Source organism: Osmerus eperlanus, chromosome 16 (genome assembly GCF_963692335.1).
Source record: "Osmerus eperlanus chromosome 16, fOsmEpe2.1, whole genome shotgun sequence".
Taxonomy (NCBI): Eukaryota; Metazoa; Chordata; class Actinopteri; order Osmeriformes; family Osmeridae; genus Osmerus; species Osmerus eperlanus.
The window spans coordinates 12,287,931-12,311,286 of record NC_085033.1 but is presented as its reverse complement, the minus strand read 5'-3'; the positions used below and the strand labels follow the sequence as shown (position 1 = coordinate 12,311,286).

The 23,356-nt window shown below is 45.2% G+C and overlaps 1 protein-coding gene across 1 annotated transcript in view; it reads left to right on the top strand.

The window, feature by feature from the left end:
• Nucleotides 1-331: 331 nt before the first annotated feature.
• The window catches only part of LOC134036058 (dual specificity calcium/calmodulin-dependent 3',5'-cyclic nucleotide phosphodiesterase 1A-like), a 45,163-nt gene continuing 22,138 nt past the window's right edge, over nucleotides 332-23,356 (top strand). The window contains exons 1-4 of the mRNA XM_062480789.1: nucleotides 332-786; nucleotides 7,066-7,116; nucleotides 7,386-7,551; nucleotides 19,842-19,868. Of these exons, the coding sequence (XP_062336773.1) occupies nucleotides 531-786; nucleotides 7,066-7,116; nucleotides 7,386-7,551; nucleotides 19,842-19,868 (500 nt within the window). The 5' untranslated portion in view covers nucleotides 332-530. The remainder of the gene's footprint in view (nucleotides 787-7,065; nucleotides 7,117-7,385; nucleotides 7,552-19,841; nucleotides 19,869-23,356) is intronic.

Here is a 23,356-nt window from a genome sequence, read left to right as displayed (position 1 = left end):
ACTTTATGTTAAAAAAGTTGTTTATTTATCGCTTGATTATAAAAATCCCGGTTGCGCTCAACAATGCAATAGGCAAAGGTTAAAACCACGTTCATGTTCTGCAGACAAAAATGCTTACTGTAAATTGAACTACAACAATTTTTCTCCTCGTCATTTGGATTATCCGGGGCTCTATGCAACCTAATTAGTGTGGCTTGTTGTTGCTAGCCTTTGCCCTCGAGAGTTCCTTCTGTTTGCCAAAAAGAAACTTTCTGCGCGTGTCGTCTGTCGTCATACAGGTTGCGCGCGGAGAGAACAGGCTGCTCGAGCAGTCTACCTGAATAGTTTTCTCGAAACATGAACTTGTCTTGGCAATTGCAAACTATTTCAGGGCGTACTCTGGGGAATACAGTAGGCTGTTTACACGATGAGAATATTTCGGCAAATGAATAAATTGAATGGAAAGAGACTGCTTCTTTGAAAACCAGAGTAGGCTATTCTTCAACAGAAAATGACACCAACATACACTGAGTAGCATTCAAATATTTGGAATGGGCTCCGTGACGTCGGCTTTTACAAGAAGAACAAGAAACGCATTTGTCAAAGTGGGTTCAGAACCGGATCATGATTCTGGGCGAAACCAATCGGCACCTGAAACGGCAAAATCGAGAAGCATGCGCTTAAATACACGTTCAAACCAAATTGGGCGTCAGAGCACCCAACAGTCGCTCTCCGAGGTCCTGAACGGACAGGGCAGCGACGGGACACAAAAAACTGTTCGAGAACCTCGTGGAAGTCGACAGAGCGGTAAGTTAAGACTCCTTAAACCGTCACACACCCGCAATAGGCAAAACGGATAACGACAAAGTACTATTTAATATACAGTCAATGGGTCAATGACAGGGTCATATCTTTTCATAGATTTCTGTTCAAGTAAAATGTTCTATCTTAAAAGTAGTTCCCTTCTATAAATAACTGTATAGGGAACAGTTCACTTACTTACTCTCTACAAAGGAGGAAGTTGATAAAAACGAGACCACTACTGTTAACCTATCCTAAAAGTATAGATATAGATATACTGTATACATATATATTATGTAACCACACACACACTCACTCACTCACACACACACACACACACACACACACACACACACACACACACACACACACACACACACACACACACACACTCACTCACTCACTCACTCACTCACTCACACACACACACTCTCACACACACACACACACACACACACACAGTCATACACACACAACATTTTGTCCACAGATGTGAGCGTTGCTTTGTCCACCTAAAAAAAGCTTCATAGGAAAATCCTGAAAGCAACAGTGACATACTCATAATGAATAGGTACAAAGCCTTTGAAGGCCGATCTGTGGGATGTCTCAACTACAGAAGCATCTCTTTGATGCGAGTGTACTGTACTGCCCCCACTCCCACCAGAAATGTTCAAGAGTATAATTTCTCAAGTGATCTTTATTAGGCCTATGTACAGCAGTTTTTTTTTAAACATGCACTTGAATGAGTCAAGGTGTTTAGCAGCATTTTGCACTATTTAGTCCCACTCTCCCAACCACATAATCTCCTTAGGAGATGTTAGCCATGTCCCCCCCCCCTCTCTCTCTCTCTCTCTCTCTCTCTCTCTCTCTCTCTCTCTCTCTCTCTCTCTCTCTCTCTGTCTTTCGAACTACCTCTCATCAGTCTCAGTGGAGCATAATCTGTCCCTTGTTGGCTCCTAAAATACCCCATGTTCACCGGTTACCATGGCCACAGGACAGTGATGCCTCATGCAGAATTTCCTGTTCTGTCCCAGGTGAGGAGCACCTGAGCTGTGCCTCACCTCCACATCCCTGAGCTGCTCTCCCCTCTGCTGCTCTCTCCTCTGCCCTAGCCCAGTGGGGCACACACAGCCTAACACTACTCTCTCCTTGACCCCTAGTATTGAGAAGAAAAAGATGTCACTTCTGTAGTCTGAGGGGGATTTCAACAGATATTTGTGAATACGATATCAATGCTTCTACATGTGTTTGTATTTACTGAGTTTCAAGGACTTCGATGACTCAATCATGTGTGTGTTTGTGCATGCTGGTCGGCCACCCAGAGCCAGAGCCCTGCAAGAACTTCTTCTTCTCCACCTGACAGAGAGCGCTCACTTCCTGTTCCTGTCCCGGTGTGGAGGACTGACAGAGAGCGCTCACTTCCTGTCCCTCTGTGGAGGAAACAGACTCCCGGAGTGCTCCTGTAGTACAACTCCCCTCCTCCTTCAGCAAACAGCTGCACATTTAATTAACCCTTGTGTTATCTTCGGGTCATTCTGACCCATCAGTCATTGTGACCCACCGTCGTATTGCGACAACTGTACCTTATACAAAAACAAAGTGAAGCATTTTCTTTTAACCATCGGGCTGTCTCAGACCCCCCACATCGCGAGGTTAAAAGAAAAAGCTTTTTTTTTGTTTTTGTATTGGGTAAAATTGGGTAAACACAACAATGGTTCGTTGTGAACCTTCGGGTCATGTGACCCTAAGGCAGCACAAGGGTCAAAGCAGCGGGCCTTGCATGTGTTGCCGTGATCAGTAAGGAGTTTCTGCTCCCACAAGTCTCCCTCCTCCGCTGAGAGACAGCCAGGTGTAAATATAGGACACTGGAGATGCTATAATAGCCGTGTTGTTGAAGAGCTGCAATTATTCTGTCGTTGATTGTGTTCTTGGCGTAGGAGAGAAGTAGGTCATATCGAGAGGGTGTCCCTGAAATGGAACGAGGGGGGATCAATTTCTCTCCCACCAGAAGGGATTGGATGGTAGAAGACACTGAGACTCAATTCCCTTTCGTAGAGAAGTCCATGTCAAAGATGCTAATTGGGTTGTTGTCCATGTACTTTAGGACAGCAAATTGACTAACGAGCAATGGCAACTAATTACGATTTTATCTCAATAATGTTTCCCCAGGGTGTTATGTTCTAACGAACAGAAGAAATGGTTTCGCTAAACCTTCTTCAAGTATTTGGTTTGATTACTTGATGTTGTTACTTTCTTCCCCCACAGTGTTTATTTTGGGTCCAGGCGTGGGAGTAGAGCTGAGTTCTACACATGCCTTAGGTCAATGCTGCGTTAGCACTGTAATTAGCTCAAGTCCCTGTGTTTGGAGAAAATGAACAGATTGATGTCCATTTGGTGTCCAGGGCTTGTGGGTAGGGATTTTCATGATTGAGTTTGGAGAATGTTTGAACATAATCAAAGATCTCCTTCATTCTGACATATCAGTAGGACGTTGTAGACTACAGTATGACTGGGAACCCAAACATTATAACTTAAAGGTTGTGTGTTTTGTTAAACATGCTAAGTTACAGAACCAACATTTTTTTAATTTATTTGTTTATATTTGCTCATTGCTTGTCAATGTTTTGCCGTGTCATGTCTATAAGGCCAGTTCCACAGATCAACATACAGTATGTCACTTTAAATGGTTCCCTAATGAGTACTTCACTGGGAAATACATGGGTTCCCTGTCTCCCAGTGCTGCTTAATTACCTGCATGTGTCACTGTGGGGACACAGGGGAGGAGTACACTGTTCTGGTGATGTTGTCTCGTTCCACAGTCATGTGTTCTAAGGGAGACTATAATTAGTTTGTTTGTTTCCCCGCTTGTTGCATGGGGGATTGTATCGCAGCGTAATAATAAAAAAAAAAGTATGAGGTACATTTCAGTAGTATACTGCCAGTTCATATTCATCAACATGTAGCCACTGTGAGCTTCTCTTGAAGTAAATGTGTGTCCGTTGGGCTTTTTCTTTTTCATCTCCTGATCAAAGGTGAAAGGCAGTTCTTTACAGACATGATAGGGGGCCGGTGTGTTTATGTCTGTGCAGTACTCTGCTACTGTAATAACAAAACAAGACCTACAATGACCATCCACAGTACCAACATTCTAGCCAGATCATTTGAACCACATCTTTACCTTTGTCATGTTTAAAAAGTCGTTGCTGAAACAAATCAATCATGTAAAAAATAGTTGTAAGCCTTCCAGCAAATGCTAAAATAATGGACGGCAAGCACATGTTCAGGTAAAGTTGTAGGACAGAGGATGAGATGTTCAAAGGAAGAGGAAAAAGACTGCATAATGCAGGAGCCTCAGCTCTTTCTGTTTAACCCCTTCACGCCCTTGGTGCAATGTATGTAATCTCCACAATGTGACTGAAAGGTTTCATGGTTGCCTGGTTACAGTTACGTCTCCATGACAGTGACCCCCCAAGATAATGGATCTTGAACTGAATGTTCTGTATGACCTGTAGTACTTGTTCACAGCTACTGTCACCCACTGCCAACCCCAGCGAATACGTATAAATAACAAGCTGAAATTAGTGTAAGATGTCTGTACAAACACTTAATGTATGCTGCAGGGTGCCATTAACGGTTTCAAAGATGTTTCCTTGACCAGTGATTCATCTCTGAAGTAGGCAGGGTTGTAACTGACGTCACCTCCTTCAACGTTTTACTTAATTGGTCTCTCTATTTTAACTCTCATCCGGTAAGGAGGTGGTATATCTTCTCGTCATATCGCCAGATATCATTAGCGGACAGTTACATTATCAGTAGCCCCACCTGTGTGCTGTATCAGTGTTAACTAGTCACATCTCTGTCACTTTACTAAGCCTATTATCCATAGATTGAACTGTAGCACAGTCCGTGTCTGTCTCATTCCCCTTTGAAATCTACTGGAGGGCTTGATGTGTATACTGGATTGAAGTGTATGAAAATAAGAACCTAATACCCCTTCACACAGTCAAGTTGCCAACCTGAGTCATTTTAATTTGAGACTTGCAAATGATAGAGCCCATGAATCCAAATAAACTATTTTAAGGTCAAATGTTTGAATAGATGTTTCTGGAATCGCAGAACCATACAGAGTCATGTTTATTCTGATAGCTTTATCTTTAGCTTCCTCTCAAAGCACTGATTTGCTACCGTAAATGTATTGAACGTGCCTTGAATGAAACAGTGGTGATGTGAGAATATGATGTCTTGTTTTGGAAACAGCAGGAGACAGAAACAACCAGGTCTCATAACAGGTCTTTAGAGTCTGGAGGGAAGGGACACCCTAACTGGCACCACAAACAACTGCATTCTTAGTAATACACCCAGAATATGTTCATTTAAAAAATGATTTAAAAGGTGTTTTTTTCTTTTCTTATTATAAACCACACCAAATCCCAGCCTATAAGTATTTCCTTTTAAGATATTCTATCGATGACAAAGGTTAACGGTCAATATAAGTCTTAAAAAATGGTGCCACACTTCACCTACAAGTGTCATGTCTCAGAGCTCAGCTGGAAAACAAGCCATGCCTTCAAAAAGGAGCCGGCCTCAAAACCTCTTCATAATTAGAGGGGCGTTCAGAAACATGAAGCATGAAAAATGTCACACTTGAAATGTCAGCCAGCGCTAATAAGGGGACCAAAGCTCTGCCCAGTGTACCATACCTGTGCTAAAGAGCAGAGCAATCCTGAGAGGATAATCAGAAATACAGTATAAATGGCCGGAGACAACACAACTAAATCAATCATATGACAACACTGGTAAAAGAACAGAAATGCAACATTTGATATGATTAATGTTAGACGAGAACATTTGACAGCTGGATATACATCAATCTAGGTTTTGACCTGTGGAGCCTCAGTAAGCGTGGCTGGATCCACTTCGAAAATTGTAGGATTGAACATTTCTTAGAGTTTGCGGGGCTGGAGTTGTTGCCACGAGTGAGCTGATGTTAAGTGCTCGCCTGCTAAACAAGTCACGCTGACTCAGTCACCGATGAACCCCCACCCCTACCCTTCCCCTGCACACCTTCACTCACAACACTCTCGGGGGAAGTGCTAGGAGGTGTGGACGGAGAGCTGTTCGGCTGAGGTACGAGAGGAAAGATAGAGAGAGACGCTGGTGGCTGGGGGGAGCGATTTGCGGCGCGAGGAGCAGAGAGGAGGAGACGGAGAAGTCAGTTGTGGTGCTCGGCTTGCAGGGTCGAGCCGTAGTCGCTGACAACACGAACAGGGGGGAACTCAACTCGTAACTACTGTGAAAAATACTTCTTCACTTCTTCATTTGCAAAGAGAAGCCGAGTCTGTGATCTAACGAAGCAGCGCAGAGGAGAGGAGAGGACAGAGTGAGTCTAACAGCAATGGAAGCTATGTCCAAGAAGCAGAGGTTTAAGAAGGGCAGGAGTGCCACGTTCAGCATTGATGGATTCAACATCACAATAGGTGAGTGCAGTGGAGAGAGAGAGAGAGAGAGAGAGAGAGAGAGAGAGAGGGAGAGAAAGAAAGAAAGAGCGAAAGAGAGAGAGAGAAAGAGAGAGAGAACAAGTGAGATGATTGCCTGAGATGTATAGGACAGAGGGCCAGGACTGCATTGAGTGGCTATGAAAGATTTTGGACCTGGTATGAATGCTCATCAAATCACCATGATTTTGCAAAACCACTCAGGGTGTGACTACTGATTCAAACTGACCCAACTGACAATGTGGAATTGTGTTATGGATTGCCAGTGTATGTCATAACCCTTACTGTTGAGCACAGACACGCTTATTGAGTTTATCCCTTACCTCATATCACCATTCGCTTCAGGGTGGCATCTGTCGTCATGGTTACATCAGTATGTCAAGGAAATCCATTGATCTTTGGGCCTGAATTCATTCTTGATAGCACTTTGTCAATCATCTACTGCCAACCATGACTTCACCCTGTGAGGTCACCTGTCCTAGTCTTATCGCTCGACTCTAATATACTTAACATCTGTACACAAAAAAGTTACCTAAATGCTTCCTGTTTATGTATGATATCTGTTAAATACAGGTTTGCACTATGAGGAAGTATATTGTTGACACAACTGCATGAGATAGCGTTTGTGCTAGCGTGAATGGAAATAACATAACTGAATACAGTATTATTGTCTGGCAAACTCTCCTGTGCCTTCCAAGCCAAATTTGAGCCAGAGATAAGCATTTCACACCAATACCTGACGTCTCTAATTTAACATTTACGGCTTTGTCCTCTTTTTCTACTTCTCCAGTGGCAAATGAGGATGGAGAGAGTTCTACCAAACCCCTGGCCAGGTTTGCACGTAAGTCTCATTGCTTATTTGTTTATCGTCCTGTTTTAAGGGGGTTTACAGATTTACTGCAAGGAATGACAAGACCGAGATTGCACTTTAAGGCCACAAGGTGGCAGCAATACCAAAGACCCTAGTTAATCACAGCTGCGACAAGACCAAATCCTCATCCAGCATTATCCTCAGCAATAACATCAGCAATCTTTGAGAATAAATAGATTCTTGCAATCCAAACTGACATTTTAGATAACTTTTCCCATTTGCGTCCTGTGCCATTGCAGGCTCAAAGTCCCAGAGTGTTTTGTGGACCGCCATCACAGCAGGGATGGGGATCAAAGACAAGGAGGCCAGAGGTGCCCTGAACGACCCCCGGAGTGTGGAGGAGATCCTGGCTGATGAACTCCCTTCTGCAGACGGACCCAACGCCACCGAGAAAACTGCTCTCAGGTTAGGTGCTGCCCTCTCTCCTCTCTCCTGTCTCCTCTCTCCTGTCTCCTGTCTCCTCTCTCCTCTCTCCTCTCTCCTGTCTCCTCTCTCCTCTTTCCTCTCTCCTGTCTCCTCTCTCCTGTCTCCTCTCTCCTCTCTCCTCTTTCCTCTTTCCTCTCTCCTCTCTCCTGTCTCCTCTCTCCTGTCTCCTGTCTCCTCTCTCCTGTCTCCTCTCTCCTCTTTCCTCTCTCCTGTCTCCTCTCTCCTGTCTCCTCTTTCCTCTTTCCTCTTTCCTCTTTCCTCTCTCCTCTCTCCTGTCTCCTGTCTCCTCTCTCCTGTCTCCTCTCTCCTCTTTCCTCTTTCCTCTCTCCTCTCTCCTCTCTCCTCTCTCCTGTCTCCTATCTCCTCTTTCCTCTCTCCTCTCTCCTCTCTCCTGTCTCCTGTCTCCTGTCTCCTGTCTCCTCTCTCCTCTTTCCTCTTTCCTCTCTCCTCTCTCCTTTCTCCTGTCTCCTCTCTCCTCTCTCCTCTCTCCTCTCTCCTCTCTCCTCTCTCCTCTCTCCTGTCTCCTGTCGCAGGCTCAGTCCTACCAGGACAAGCTCCTTTTGACTTTTGGGAGAGTTATTTGAGTGATGTTTCGCCTGTCGTGTTAAAGCGAAAGGGAAACAGTCCTGGGGTACTACCTGGAGCAGCGATTTGAACCTCAGTGTCCACGGTCTTGCATAAGACTGTTGAAGCTAATGTATAATATTACAATAAGACCAGGTGAGTTGCAACCATGGTACAGGTATAGTATAACCATAGGGTATGCATTCTATTGCGAGGGACAGTGTTATGACTGGTGCTTCTAGTCTGTCAAAAGGTTGGGTTGATATGCTCCTCCCGTTCTTGTGGCCGGACTAGAGCCAGGAATGGTTGATGCATTTAGCACTCTAAACTGTAAACAAACACAAACACACACACGCACACACACACACACACACGCAGAGACACACACACACGCAAACTATCCACGGCTCATTGCAATGCACAGGTCTGGACAAGGTACTCAAGGGGACACAGGTCTGATTGATTCCACTAGATAATGAGGACTCGCCACCAGAATTACCATAATGTGTTGTCACTTTTGTAATATTGTATGTCATGATACACATAACACCAATTAACCTGTGAGAACCCCGGAGACGGGTAAAAATGCCAGGGGTGTCACATGTGGAACATGATGACAAGGAGACACTAAAGATGCAAAAGGCGTAAACAGAGTGTGAGTCATTATGCTGAAGACGAGGCCACTGCCGGGGCGGGGGGGGGGGAAGCAGTTATAGGTAAGCAAAGAACAAACCATCATTCCAAGTCGGTAAAGAGGTTGTTTCGGTGTGAGTGGGACTTCAAAAGATTGTTTCATCCCGTCATGGGCGCGTACTGTGGTATTGTTAACTGCACCCAAGAATTGCACTGAGAGATTCATGTTGTCTATACAAGACTGTAAGTAGCAGCAGTCTGTTTTGAAAGTGTAAAGCTATGGCAAACAGTATTCAAAGGTGCACAGACGGTGACTTGACAGACCTCTACTTGTTTAGTTAACTGTTTTTATTTAACACCGTTCCCCACATTCAGACAGTTTCACAGCCTTGTTCAGAAATTACAAGTGCGTTTTGATATCTTCGTTCTCGCTGATCTTTACAATGATAGAGCCCCTGTTACCCATCTCACTGTCCCTGAGAATGCAGGTTTGTTTCCTGTAGAGGGGGGTGATGGGAAGCAAAGTCATTTTCCAGTTGACTGGAGGCAGCTTGGCGCCTTCATGTAAAAACGACGACAGAGAGATGAAAGAAAAACATGACCCAATGATAGAATAGTTTGGCACGTCAGAGCAAAGTAACCAAGGAGAAGGATACTTCCTGTTTACAACACAGACATTTTTTCCGAAAGAATTGACCTGGCTTTTGGCTTTAAAGAATGACTGTTGCTATTAGACAGGAACCCCCCCCCCACACACACACACGCACACACACACACACACACACACACACACAGGAACACAAAAACAAAAGAATGTGTGTGTGTGGCTGTGTGTGTAGTCAGTTGATTATCTTAGTATGAGCCTGCATATTAACCTGCGTGTGGTAATCAAGGAAAGGGAGGAGGTTAGAAGGCCCTGCCAGCATCACGGGGCAGGGTGATGAAATGTCCATAAAACCTTCTCCCTCCCTGTCATCACAGAAGCCAGTAGTGGTCGGTCTCATCCAGGCTGTGGTAATTAGATCATGTGGGAGACAGACTCTCTGCTGGGGACCAGTAAGAGCCAGGAGAGAGAGGGAGAGAGGTAGAGCTAATTGAACAGCCGTTCAATCAGAACAGCTACAGAGTGTTTTTGAAAGAATTTGTTTCGTTTCCTGTGTTCCGCTCAAAGGTCGTGTTGTGAATGACACCATGATCTATGACTTTGTCTCGTTTAAATTGCAGTTGTGCTTATGTATTTGTGCACTGGCTACCCTGCTGTCAAGGAGACAAGGGGATGGTTTCAGGTAAACAGGTTGCTTTTCTGTTGCCGTCGACAACGTCCCTAGTTGTACAGTGACAGAAAACAGCATGGTGCCATTAGCAATGTAAATACCCGCTGATTTGTGACGGTGGTGGTGTCATGCTGTTGCTGGTGCTCATTAGAGCTTGCCTGTATAGATATAAAGCATCGACAGCTAATGAATGAGCTTGCTTTGGTACAAAAGGTGTATACAGCACCAGTAGTTTACTGAAGCACACACCTACTGCATTGTCAATGGCTCCACTCATGTTCATTAGGCAGCTAATCGTGTTTTGTTGAATGTGCGCTAACTCTGTGGCCTACAATCATGTGTGTGCACGCGCACACACACAGACACGCAGAAACACACACACAGATACACGCAAACACACACACACACATTCATCAACTCTGGCACAGTGATTTATCTCTAAGTTAATTGGATGTCATGCGCTGTGATGAACTCGTTTCTTGATTAATAGGCTCCTATCCGTTGTTAGTCTGCTAATGTTTAGCAAGGCTGACCACTCTCCGTCCAGATCAGGCACAAAGATGGTCGTCACTTCTCTCGTCCTACCCCCCCCCCACCACCACCACCACCTACCCACCTCCACACACACACAAACACACACACCAGACACAAACAGACCAAGGTTTTGGATATAATGAGGTCCCACTACCCACTGCTGCCAGGTGTAAAGGGCACAAGGCTGAGTGATTCATCAACATGATAAAAAGCTTACCTCCATGATGATTGTGTTAATCAGCCATATCATCACAGCTTGGTGTCTTCTGATCAGTCAGGTACCATGGTTACATCATGCTGCTGAATAGAGAAAGGATTTGCTTTGTCATACTGTATCAGGGCCAAGTAGATTACTCAATAATGACTTAGACGGAGGTCTAAGTTAAGATCTATTTGCATCCAACTGATAATATGAGGCTTGACATAATCATGTAATATTACTTATACTGAAATATAATAATGTAATATTATTATAGTATGTAATGTAATAATGTAATATTATTATAGTATGTAATGTAATAATGTAATATTATTATAGTATGTAATGTAATAATGTAATATGACCACCCCCACACACTGCAGAATGACATGTGATCAAATAGAGTCTGAAATAAAGCTACATTAACTGGTAACACTTTAGAATAGCTCACACAATTCATAATTTAATTTCATAATAATAAAGCATTTGTTACCTATTAGTTAACGGTTTGTTCACCATTAATCTGTATAAGTGTTGGGATGTGTAATCACTTTTGGAGAATGCACCTTTGCCTTACGTCTCAAACACTCTCATTTGTGGACTTGTTCCATAACAATGAATGACTTCTGACCTGGTCTAGGGTTCAGACTGTGAAGCAGACCCCCAATGATCACCTAGAGACAGCGCCGTGATTTGACAGCAAGGGACATGTCACAGAGAGATCAGAATATGTCCCAGTGTAGGTGGAAACTGTCATTAAGTGAATCCAGAACCTTGACCTCTTAGTGAACCCGGCGAAAAGCTGATGAAGCTGATGAAGATGCCGATGATGAAGATGCCGATGGGATCCATTCATAGCAGCAGACAGAATTGACTTGAGTGTGATCTGACTACTGTAATGTAAATACACTCTACCAGACTGAAAACCCCATTGGATCTGTCCACAACTCAATCACTTGAGTCCAGGTGAATTAGTGACCTTCGCCCTCCCAGGGGATCTCCCTGGAGAGGATGGTAATGAGAGTCCTTATCCCCCTAGCCTTTCCCTACCCCACGAAAGAGGAAGTCATATTAGGTGATAGATGACGTCTTGAAAATGTGGTCATTACCTTGGAGTGAATTGCTATTTTGATGCATAGCTCTCTGTATCGAATGGTGTGCAAATTCAAATGAGATTTGAATTTTTTATGCGTCTCTAAATGGCTGGAACAAAGTCTCTGATTTTCTTCTGATGGGAAGGTGCCCGAGTCGGTGAGAGGGATACCTTGGTCGTCCTGTTTTCAGCCGATCTGTGCTTCAGTTTAGCTAGGCCTCATATGACTCATACGACACTGCACCTCATGATCAAATATTATTAAATGCAATAAATCAGACTCTGTTTTTGAAACAGACTTGTCAAGTGAGACTTGTTACCGGACTTACACCACACACATGAAGACGCAAACACACTCATTCAGCCCTGCTACAGTTTAAAGAAAGTAACAATCAAGTTTGTGTTTGTGTGTCTTTGTGTGTCTTTGCCGAAGTACATTCGGGCCCTGTGTTTGACTTTCAGTCTCACATTTCATCAGATCCCTTTTCATTTGCAAATACACTTCAGATGTAATCTAATAATGGAAACAGAAAATGTGCTTTGAAAGGCCTAGTTAGTATTTCAACTATTTAGAAATGTTCTGGTAGATAATGAATTCATTCTGTCAAGCCCTGTCACTGCCCGAAGGCTGTGTTCCACATCCTTTTTAATTAAACAGCATGACCACAGTTACCTTTTTTGGCTTTAACATTGAAAACATTTCTCCATGGCATTCCTAGAGGGCTCTGACTTCATGTCTCCTTCAGTGCCACATTCTTGTCCCAGCTATTTTCAGAGCGGAATTTGGGCTTCTTGAGAGATCAACGCTGTCAAATTCTTAAAGCTTTTTAAGGTTTTCTTCAACTAATGTAGTCTGTGTGAGCTTAATAAACATTGGGGCCTCAGAGGTGCAGTCAATGTAGGCAGAGAGACCATGACTACTGTACCTGCATCGTTTAATCATGGAAGTCTGCATGACTCCAAAGACAGGCTTTAGATTTACTTAACTGCACATCACCCTGTCTCACGCTACGGAAAAATAAAGAGTTGGTTTCCTGGCCAATCACATCCAGTTATTGTGTCGAGTTGGTTTAGCTTCTGCCACTGCATGGCGTGAATGGGTTAAGGGACAGCTCACTTTTTAAACCATTTCACAAGTCCGAAAGACATGTCCTCCATATCGTAAGAGGTTGATCTGACCTCAAGATAATACTGCACGTCTGAACGTGTTGCGTAAGTCCAGCAGTGGGAAGCAGGTGCAGGGTTGACCAGTGTGACACGGTGGAAATGACTCCTGATCGAAGAGGAGAGTATTTGCAGCAGGATTATTCGACAGGCTTTACTGATGGCCTGGGGGTTTCTCTGTGGAGGCCTACACACACACACTTACACACACTACATACACATACACATAGACTTGTACAAACATGACACGCCCTTGAACTGATATACACACAAAGTACCCACACACTCCATTCAGTACACACACACTTAGATAGATGCACACACACACACACACACACACACACTTTTAGACATTTAGAAGACGCTCTTATCCAGAGCGACTTACAGTAAATACAGGGACATTCCCCCGAGGCAAGTAGGGTGAAGTGCCTTGCCCAAGGACACAACGTCAGTTGGCATGACCGGGAATCGAACTGGCAACCTTCGGATTACTAGTCCGACTCTCTCACCGCTCAGCCATCTGTTCTCCCAAAAGAACACCTTGAAAATATCGAGGCGGATTGGAGTGAGATTGGAGGAGAGAGCCTGGGCAGGGTGAGTGCAGCTTTGAAGAGCCCAGCGTAGGGAGGAGGAGGAGGTGGTGGAGGTCCACACACAGCCCCCTCCAGAACCCCCCTCCACAGCCCCTGCCCTCTACCCAAGCTCTGAGAGGGCCCACCTGAGCAGATGAAAGCGGGGTCTTAGAGGGGACTCGCTGGCATTATCCCTGCACCCTGCATCAAGTGATTGGAAAGGCTGGGAGGAGTGTGATTCATCCCTCCACTCTGCCACACTGCAGCAGCAGCTACAGCGCATCTTTGGAGATAGACGTCGGATAACAGAGGTATGGGGGAGGGAGGGGAGGGTGGGAGAGGAAAGGGGGAGACAGCGAGAGCGACTGGTGTACAGATAGAGAGGGAGAGAGAGGGAAAGAGAGAGGGAGAGAGGGAGAGAGAGAAAGAGAGAGGGAGAGAGAGAGAGAGAGAGAGAGAGAGAGAGAGAGAGAGAGAGAGAGAGAGAGAGAGAGGGAGTTGAGAGAATCAGAAGCCGGTGTGTGCTGGTGGCCCGTCGTGAGAGGAAAGTGGCAGGCGTGGCAAGGCGGGAGAGCTCCTCCGATTTGTTTTGTTGTCCTCTGCAATTTGAATATCAGTCAGTGAAGTAGGCCACTTAGCAGATCAATTTCAAAGGATATTTGCATGGTGGATTGGCCGATGGGTAGGGTACGATGTATATTGAGCTCTCTGAAAAGGGTCTGTTGTGATGGAGAAAATGTAAGCACTTTGGGTCTAAACCTCTGCTTTCAGCGTTATTGAATTCTTGCCTGTCAGGCCTTCTGTCCGTTCCTTTATGCCTCCACTGTTCTGTTGTAGCGATCATGAAAAGAGGAAAACACGAAAGGACAAGCAACTTGAAAAGAGGAAGGGAAAAAACATCTTTGCTTTTACTCCAGGGATTTAAAGAGCAATTGAAGTATCATTCTGCCACTATGTGGTCGATTATTTCACAGAGATTAGTGTGTGTGTGTGTGTTGAGTGGAGTGCATTTATGTGTTTGTGACTGCACAAACACGTAACGTTTCGCATGTGAATTAATCGGTACAAGGCATATAGTACCGATTAATGTCACATGGAATTCTTGTATAGGTTACATAACAAGGTCTGATTGAGTCTCAGATATTAAACCGTTCATCAGAGAAAGCAACAAGCAACTTTTCTATCCTGCACCCCAAAGTCAACCCTCCCCTCTCGTCACAACCCTGTGGTTTCACCATCCCTCCCTCTTCCCTCTACCATCCCCACTCACTCACTCTCTCACTCACTCACTCTCTCCCATCCCTCCCTCTTCCCTCTACCATCCCCACTCACTCTCTCTCTCTCTCTCTCACTCACTCACCTCACTCACTCACTCACTCACTCTCTCCATCCCTCCCTCTTCCCTCTACCATCCCCACTCACTCACTCTCTCACTCACTCACTCACTCACTCACTCTCTCCCATCCCCTCCCCTCTTCCCTCTACCATCCCCACTCACTCACTAACTCACTCATTCACTCTCTCACTCACTCTCTCCCATCCCTCCCTCTTCCCTCTACCATCCCCACTCACTCACTCATTCACTCACTCTCTCCCATCCGCCCCCTCTTCTGGTTCTCAGTGAATAAAAGAAACCCATCTTTTGTCACAATCAGGAGACTCCTTCCTCTGAGTGGATGTGTACAATCTCCCTCTCTTTCTTTTGCTCTTCCTCCCTCTCTCTTAATCTCTCTCTCTCTCTCTCTCTCTCTCTCTCTCTCTCTCTCTCTCTCTCTCTCTCTCTCTCTCTCTCTTCCTCTCTCCTCTGGTTCTCTTTCAATTCTCTACTCATCTCTAACTCTTATGCTTTTCTTCCCTCTCTTCCCTGTCACTCACTCACTCACTCCCTTTCTATCTCTCTATCTCTCTCTTTTCTCTCTCACTGTCTTGGTATCCCTCTCCCTGTCACTCACTTCTCTCTCTCTCTCTCTCTCTCTCTCTCTCTCTCTCTCTCTCTCTCTCTCTCTCTCTCTCTCTCTCTCTCTCTCTCTCTCTCTCTCTCTCTCTGAGCTCAATAGTCTTTGTTAATCCAGTGTGTATGTTATCCCTCCCTCCCCCTCAGTCCTGCCTCCCGTCCTCCCCCTCCCCTCCTCCTGCGTCCCGTATCCCTGTGAGAGAGAGTGGCCTGGCACTTCACCCTGCGCACGGCTCTCACCCAGCAGTGCAGTGACAGAGACAGACCGCTCGCTGCTGCCGCCGCCACTGCGCACACCGCCACGGGCAGCGCGCTCTGCATAGTCACACACACACGCGCTCACTCTCACACACACAGAGGAGGGTGAGAGAGGGAAGAGGAGGCAGAGAAAGAAAGAGAGAGAGAGAGAGATGAGGAGGGTGAAGGTTGGTGCGCCGCAGCTGTGAATGGGACCGGCAGGAGAGAAGAGGAGAGACAGTCCTTTCAGCCTCAGACACGTCAGCCTCCAGAGAGGAGGTGCTCTCCCCCCCTCCCCGCTCCACACTTCAAGAGGATTCAACTTCTACTATCTGGCAAACGTCCACCGTCTCAGAGATGGAGTCTCCCACCAAGAGATCGAGGAGTTTGAGAGCACCTCGCTGAAGTATCTCCAGCCAGACCAGATTGAGAAGATATGGCTCCGTCTCCGAGGACTCGTGGAGGTAGCAACCTTGAATCTGACGTGTGCAAGTGGGAGTCTTTGTGTGTGCGTGTGTGCAAAGTTTTTTTTGGGGTGTTTGTGTATTTGTTGCGGTTGTATCTGCGTTGTCAGATTTGTTCCCTGGTCGTTTTCCCGCTTCGTGTACATGTATTCTGGATAAATGCCGATTTGGGTTCGATATTTATTTATTACATGTTTAGTATTCATATATATTTGTGTGCATTCATGTGTCTTCCTTAATTCGTTCTGTTTCATTTGCGTGCTTGCTGTCCAAACTTAGATCCCAACCACTCTAAACTGACAGTGAGCTATAGCAGGGAGGAGCCACAGGGCTTTAAATGTCTTGAGACTGATGACATTTGACAGCTTTATAGTTTATTTGGTGGACTTTGAGTCTATCTTCAGTCCTCAGAATGTGACTGGCTTCTTCTGCATCCATAAGCTGTGTTTCAGACGGGCAGAGAAGATCTGAGTCGAGTGGATCTGATTGATAAAAAAAGATCTTTGAGAATAAGAGAAGCGATAAAGAGATGGAGAGAGAAAGAGATGGAGAGAGAAAGAGAGAGAGAGAGAAAGGAGATGGAGAGAGAAGAGAGGGAGAGAGAAAGAGATGGAGAGAGAAAGAGAGGGAGAGAGAAAGAGAGGGAGAGAAACGAGATGGAGAGAGAAGAAGATGCATATCTGGAATCCAATTACATTTGCATATTATTGGAACTCGGAACAACCAATGACTATCAGTCACAACCCAGAAAAGGACCTCCTTTTCCCTTTAGGGTAGCTACTTTTCCACAATCCCTTTCCTTACAGGGAGAAAAAATGTACATGAGAAGAAAATAAAGTTATACTCAGACTCCTGGTGTTTAGCTTGACCTTTCTCTGCCAGCCAATCAAGAGAGGGATGGGGTGGGGCAAGAGCAGGGGCTGCTTCAGAATACTGTTATTGCTTCGGGTCTGAATGAAATGCAATTTCCTCTATCCCAAAGATGAAAAGAACAGTGCAGAGGCAGAGTGCATGCATAGGCCTGAAAATGAGAACAGACAGTGTCTCCTGGAGTTTAACAATCAGCCTGTTCGCACGCTTACTCTCTTCCTGGAGTTCAGAACTGCAGTTATTTTATTCTATGATCTATCGTGCCAATTTTGTCTCATATCCATTCCTTACTTATGAAATCTTACCACGATGTGTGTGTGTATTACCTCTTGTTTGTGTTTATGTGTGTCTTTTTTGACACAAACCCAAACATAACGCCTTGTCCAGTCCACATACTCGGTTTATTATTTCACACACTGACTGTGTCACGTACTGTATGTGTGATGTTGATGCGTGTTCGTGCAGTACACAGTGGTATTAACGTTCCACTGCTGCCCGGGTGTCTGCTGCGTGTTGACGTCTGTTCAGGGCCTGATTGGTCCACTGGAGAGCCCCTCTGTATACTGGGAAACATCAGCCTTTAATCTGGCATTTACAGAGCTCATTCTGAAGGCTTGACTGACAGCTGCTACAGCTGTCCACTGCTGTGACAAGTACTCTTCCAGTGCATTGTATCATTGTTTGGGTGGTCGTTGGTGTGTACGTTTGTTTTTTGGTTTGGGTGGTGTGTTCGTTTGGAGCGTGCACAGTTTTATGTGTGGTCCGATTTGTGTATTTGCGTATGTGTTTGTGTGTGTGTTGCCGAGAGTGTGTTTTACTGCGTGTATGGCCGTTTGTGTTTGTGTTGTCATGTGCTCTGGCAGCTTAGCAGGGAGATTGTTTGGTGGCAGTGTAGGGATCATGGTGTAATACTGGCTCATTCTCACTTCACTCTCCACTTCATCACCCCTTTTCTCTCTCTCTCTCTCTCTCTCTCTCTCTCGCTCTCTCTCTCTCTCTCTCTCTCTCTCTCTCTCTCTCTCTCTCTCTCTCTCTCACCCTCTCTCTGTGTACTTTTAGTGATGAATACACACAATGGTCTCACCAATCATTCCCAGAGAGAGCAAGAGAGAGAGAGAGAGTGTGAGAAGAGAGAGAGCAAGAGAGAGAGAGAGCAAAAGAAAGAGGGAGAGACAGGGAATAAAGAGGGAAGGGTAGATTACTCTTCTCTCTCTCTTTATTTGTCCCCATCTCTTTCACATACAGTAATGGCAAATACAGAGGATCTCATATCAGACATGTAAAATCAGCCCCTAACAGAAAGTGTTTTTTACGATATTAATTTGTCTCCTCACGGACTCAGGCAGTATGTTTCAGGCAGCGTGTAAAGCCCATGTCAGCCACTGATGGATGTATAAATGACAAGCTGTGGTTTTGTTACTTAACACTGACGAATAGTCCTTCTGTTCCTGCATCCGTAATGGTTGTTATTGAGTTACCATTGCTAAATGAGATCACTGCGGGAGTGCCTCGCTCGTGTTCCCACCAATACCATATTAATGGAAATCAATGGATTGATGAATCCATTTTGGAACAATTAATCAGACTGACTGACTTTTTGTAGTATCGAGAGAGAAGCTTTTTTCAACCACCAATGAAATAACCAGAAATACAGAGTATGGCAAAATAAAAACACAAGCTCATTATTTCATGCCATCAGGGCAGTACTGTTTAGCACAAGCATTCAGTCAGTTCCTGTTTCCTATTCAACACTTAAGTTCATTCAGTCCCATGATGCCTAAGCATGCATCAGGATTGTTGTGGATGCCAGCATGACTGTAGGAGCCATCAGTGCACTCACAGTGTAGTTTACGTCACCTCAATGATCTCCCTTTGCCACTGTCACAGAGGCAGAGACGGAGGGAGAATGTTTGAAAGAGATAGTGTCTCCTTAATCTTACATATTATCTATTTTTTTCAATATTCTCTCTCTCTCTCTCTCTCCCTCTCTCTCTCTCTCTCTCTCTCTCTCTCTCTCTCTCTCTCTCTCTCTCTCTCTCTCTCTCTCTCTCTCTCTCTCTCTCTCTCTCTCTCTCCCTCTCTAACCCTAACCCTAACCCCATCCTGTCTTATTTTCATGACTGACTCAACCCACCTTACTAATCAATGCCGCAAACAGTGTATGAGTTGGCCGTCCACGCCTGGCTTTCCAGCCATAGCTATTTGATGGGTTTATGGTTACATTTTGATGTACATTTGGCCCCCAAGATTTGTTTTTATCACTTAACAAATGAGTTTTAGCTGGTAGCATTTGTCTAAGATTGTCATCCTTATCTTGCACTTTTGCATGGCATTCCTCATACCTTGGACAGATTGATATGTAGGCTATAGGGACGAATTAAGCTAAGTGCTCAGAATTCTGCCTGAATGGAAGGTCACTCTTTAATGTTTCTGTCAGGAGCCACCGTCTCCTCCCCCCCAATCCCCCCCCCCACACTCCCCCCCCCCACTCCCCCCCCCCCCTCTCTGCTTTGGAAGCCAATGGCCTGTCTATCTAGGAAGAAAGAATGGGAGGTTATTTTGTGTATGTGTGCGCGTGTATTTGAGTGCGTGTGCATGTGTGTGTTTGACCTGGTACATAGTAGGGTGGATGGACGGTGTAACAACAGTATATACGAGAGAGGCTTCTCCTTTCAGTCTCTCATTCTCTCCCTCTGTTCTCTGTTTGTCAGGAGGAAGTACAAGAAAACGTCCCAGAGGTAAGTCCAGCTGCAGGGGGGAAGGATCTCCCATCCCTCACGTCTACCACTGAGAGGAGCAGAGGGGGCTGTGCTGGGCTCCTACAACAATCACGTCCAATCAAATTAACAATCAATGTTACAAAGGGCTTCATAACCAATCGAAACCCGAAACAATACACAGCCGAACACACACACACAAGCACGCACACACACATCCCTGAGCATTTTTTTTTACACTGTGTGAAAGTGTGTACAGTATAATTACCAAGTGATTAGTGTCTTGTCTGAATAAAGAAATATGCCACGTGTTTGTAAATGACTTAACAACGACTAATTGTTTAGTCATGTTTTCTTTGCACAGCAATCTTGAAGTTCATTAGGTGAGCTTGGCCAAAGTTGCTCTGATACTCCTGGGAAATAAAGGAATCGATTGAGTCAGAGGGCGAGGCCTTTATTTATTCCGTTTTGGGAATCGATAATGAATGAATGATGGGCCCACGATGCAAGGAAATATGCAACATCTTTAAAGTTTCAAATGTTCTTTTGTGTGCAAACGTACACACACACGCAGAACAGTATGAGTCAGATGAGCTCTCTATGCATCTGCTATTAGACCAAGAGGATGACCCTGTGGTCCACAGGTGACGTTTGCCTCAGGCAGATCTACCTCATCACAAGCGCAGATTAAATAGCTACGTTACAAAAAGAAATATTTTTACTTATAACCCAAACTTTCTTCTGATCTCTGCCATACTGTCCGCCATATGGTGTGCAACATATGTGTTCGTATCCCGTACAACCCCTGTTCTAATCACCCTTGGTTGTCTGTTTGCCCTCAACTGTTTAGTAATTCTATCAGATGGCTGCTGACGTCATTCTTATATTGTTTACTATTTTAACCGAGGCTTGATTTATTTATTCGCTACAGAAAAATGTGCCTGCTGTACGTCTGTTGGCGCAGTAGTCTACGTATCTGTCATAAGACATTGGTTTTCTTTTTCTTCCTGATAAATTTCTCATTTAGAGAATTTGCTTTTACTAACTCACTGTCAGTTTTGTGCCGTGTGGTTATAATTATTTTTGCCTTTTTCGTTTTTGGAGTGACACTGTTATTGTAGTTATGATTGAATCTGGTTTGTGTCAGGTTGCGTGTTGCCACAGTCAGTGTGTGGTAGCTGGAAGTGGTAGCTAGCTGTTAAGCTAGCTGTTGGGCTTCTCTGCTGGGTCTGCTGGCAGCCCTGGGTGGGCAGAGTTCCTGTGTGGAGCTCTATTGATTGACAGCTCCATATGTGTCTGTGTAATTATGCCTGGGCTAATTGGCTGCAAGGAATGCTGGGACTTTGTCATTACTGACACACCAGGACAGCCTCTAACACAGATGGAGGGAAAGATAGCCTTTGCACAGAGAGGGGGGGGTGGATGGGGGGGGGGCAAGAGAATGTGTTTGTGTGTACAGCACTGTATGTGTGTGCTGTGTGTGTGCGTGCAAATGTGTGTGTGTGTGTGTAAATGAGAGAAAGAGATGGAGGGATAGAGAGATAGCAAAGAAAGAGAGATAGTAGATCAAGATAGAGAAAAGAGGGTCTGGGTGGCAGGGGGGGGGGTGGTTTGTTTGTATACTATACATCTTTCTATTCTTAAATGGGCAAAACTCCAGATCAACCTCCTGACACTAAAACCATTAAGCCTCTGCTTTGTGTTCATTTGGTTGAGCCCAGCTGTATGCGCACACAATCTCTCGATTCCCTCTCTTCACTCTCTTCTCTATGGCGTGAGCACCATTAGTTCCTAAGTAGTTCTTCTTAGAGTGGTGCTTGTGGAGTCACAGATCATGTAACAGTTTATCCCTGCTTGTGGTTTTTCAATCAGAGTTCTTGCTAAAACACCATCCATCCAAGGCCCTGTGTGTAATCTGTACAAGTGCATCATTCCCTCACAACCTAGCCGTCATGTTTGCTGTGTAGAGAACAGCTCCAGGAAGGGAGGAAGGACAAGTGAATGTTATTCAAACGGGGCCCAAGTTGGTCAGGTTTTAAAAGGAACACCAAGGTTTCTCTATGTGAAGAACAGGACCCTAATATCTTCCTGCAGAGCAATGAGAATCCGAAACATACAGGAACCTTTTTTTTACAAACTGATCAATCGTGAAAGACATTAAAGCAAATTATCCAAATCACTTCGCAACAGTCTACAGTTTGAACTCAACCCCTACCAATTCCGCGTTTGCTCCATCTAAACGACGTCTGCCCTCAGAAATAAAAAACAAATTAACTCTTTCACTTGAGTTGTTGGGTCACTATTGCAGTGTTATCCTTTCACCCAACAGTAAAAGCAGTAATGATTTTAAAATCTCGGTTCATGGCGGGTGTCCAGCTACATGTCTTAGGGCGGGGGGGGGGGGGGGTATGGGAGTGGAAACACTGTCCAGCTGGTCTAGTTTCTGCTCTGCCTCAGAGCATTTTGTCTCTGTGCCTTTATGACGCATGCTGCTCAGGCATCCAGGCTATGGACTGATGTTTGTGGTTTAGGGGTAGTAGGGTTAGAAAGAGAGAGAGGAGAGATAGGGGGACGGAGAGATAGAGAGAGAAATAGAGGGAGAGAGATCGGGAGAGGGGGGGAGAAAGGAGAGAGAGAGGGAGGGAGAGAGGGTGAGAGAGAAGGAGAGAAATAGAGGGAGAGAGATCGAGAAAGGGAGGGAGAAAGGAGGGAGAGAGGGAGGGCGAGAGGGTGAGAGTGAGGGAGAGATGGAGAGAGATAGAGAGACGGAGGGAGAGAGAGGGGAAAGAAGGAGAGAAATAGAGAGAGGAGCCAGGGAGAGAGAGAGAAAGAGAGAGTGAGGGAAGGAGAGACCTGAGTCATAACAAACACACAGGGGCACCTCTGTGTTCAGGATTTCTCCACTCCGCATCCTGTGAACTCACGTTGGGGGGAGGGAAGGACGTGAGGGATGAGAGGGATGAGAGGGATGAGAGGGATGAGAGGGATGGAGGTCCTAGAGGAAGGGCAGGAGCAGAGGGGGACAGATATCACGCCGTTGTGAGGAGCGACGAGGGAAAGCGGAGCTTTGCTGCTGTTAATGGCCGGGTTTCCCAGATTCGTTAAGAAGCTCTTAACGCTAAGAGCTTCTTAAGAGCGTTCTAATAACGCTCTAGAACGCTCTTAGAACGCTCCTAAGAAGCTCTTAGCGTTAAGAGCTTCTTAACGAATCTGGGAAACCCGGCCAATGACAGTAATCAGGCAGCCAGTGTTGAGGGCTTTGGCTGCATTTCAAGAACATCCCATTAGATCCTATTACCCCTGCTCTCTCTTTTACGACTCCCTTCTCTTACTTCTTTCAGCCGTCAGAGGCTATTTGTCAGACAGTGATGTGAGATGTATTTACTGCTGGTGATTCAGTTTGAATAATACAAACCACCGCAGAACACAGATGTACGTAGATGAGGACAAGGCACATACAATTATATAAAGAAGGAAATGCACTCATTTGGCTTATATACCTGCCACAG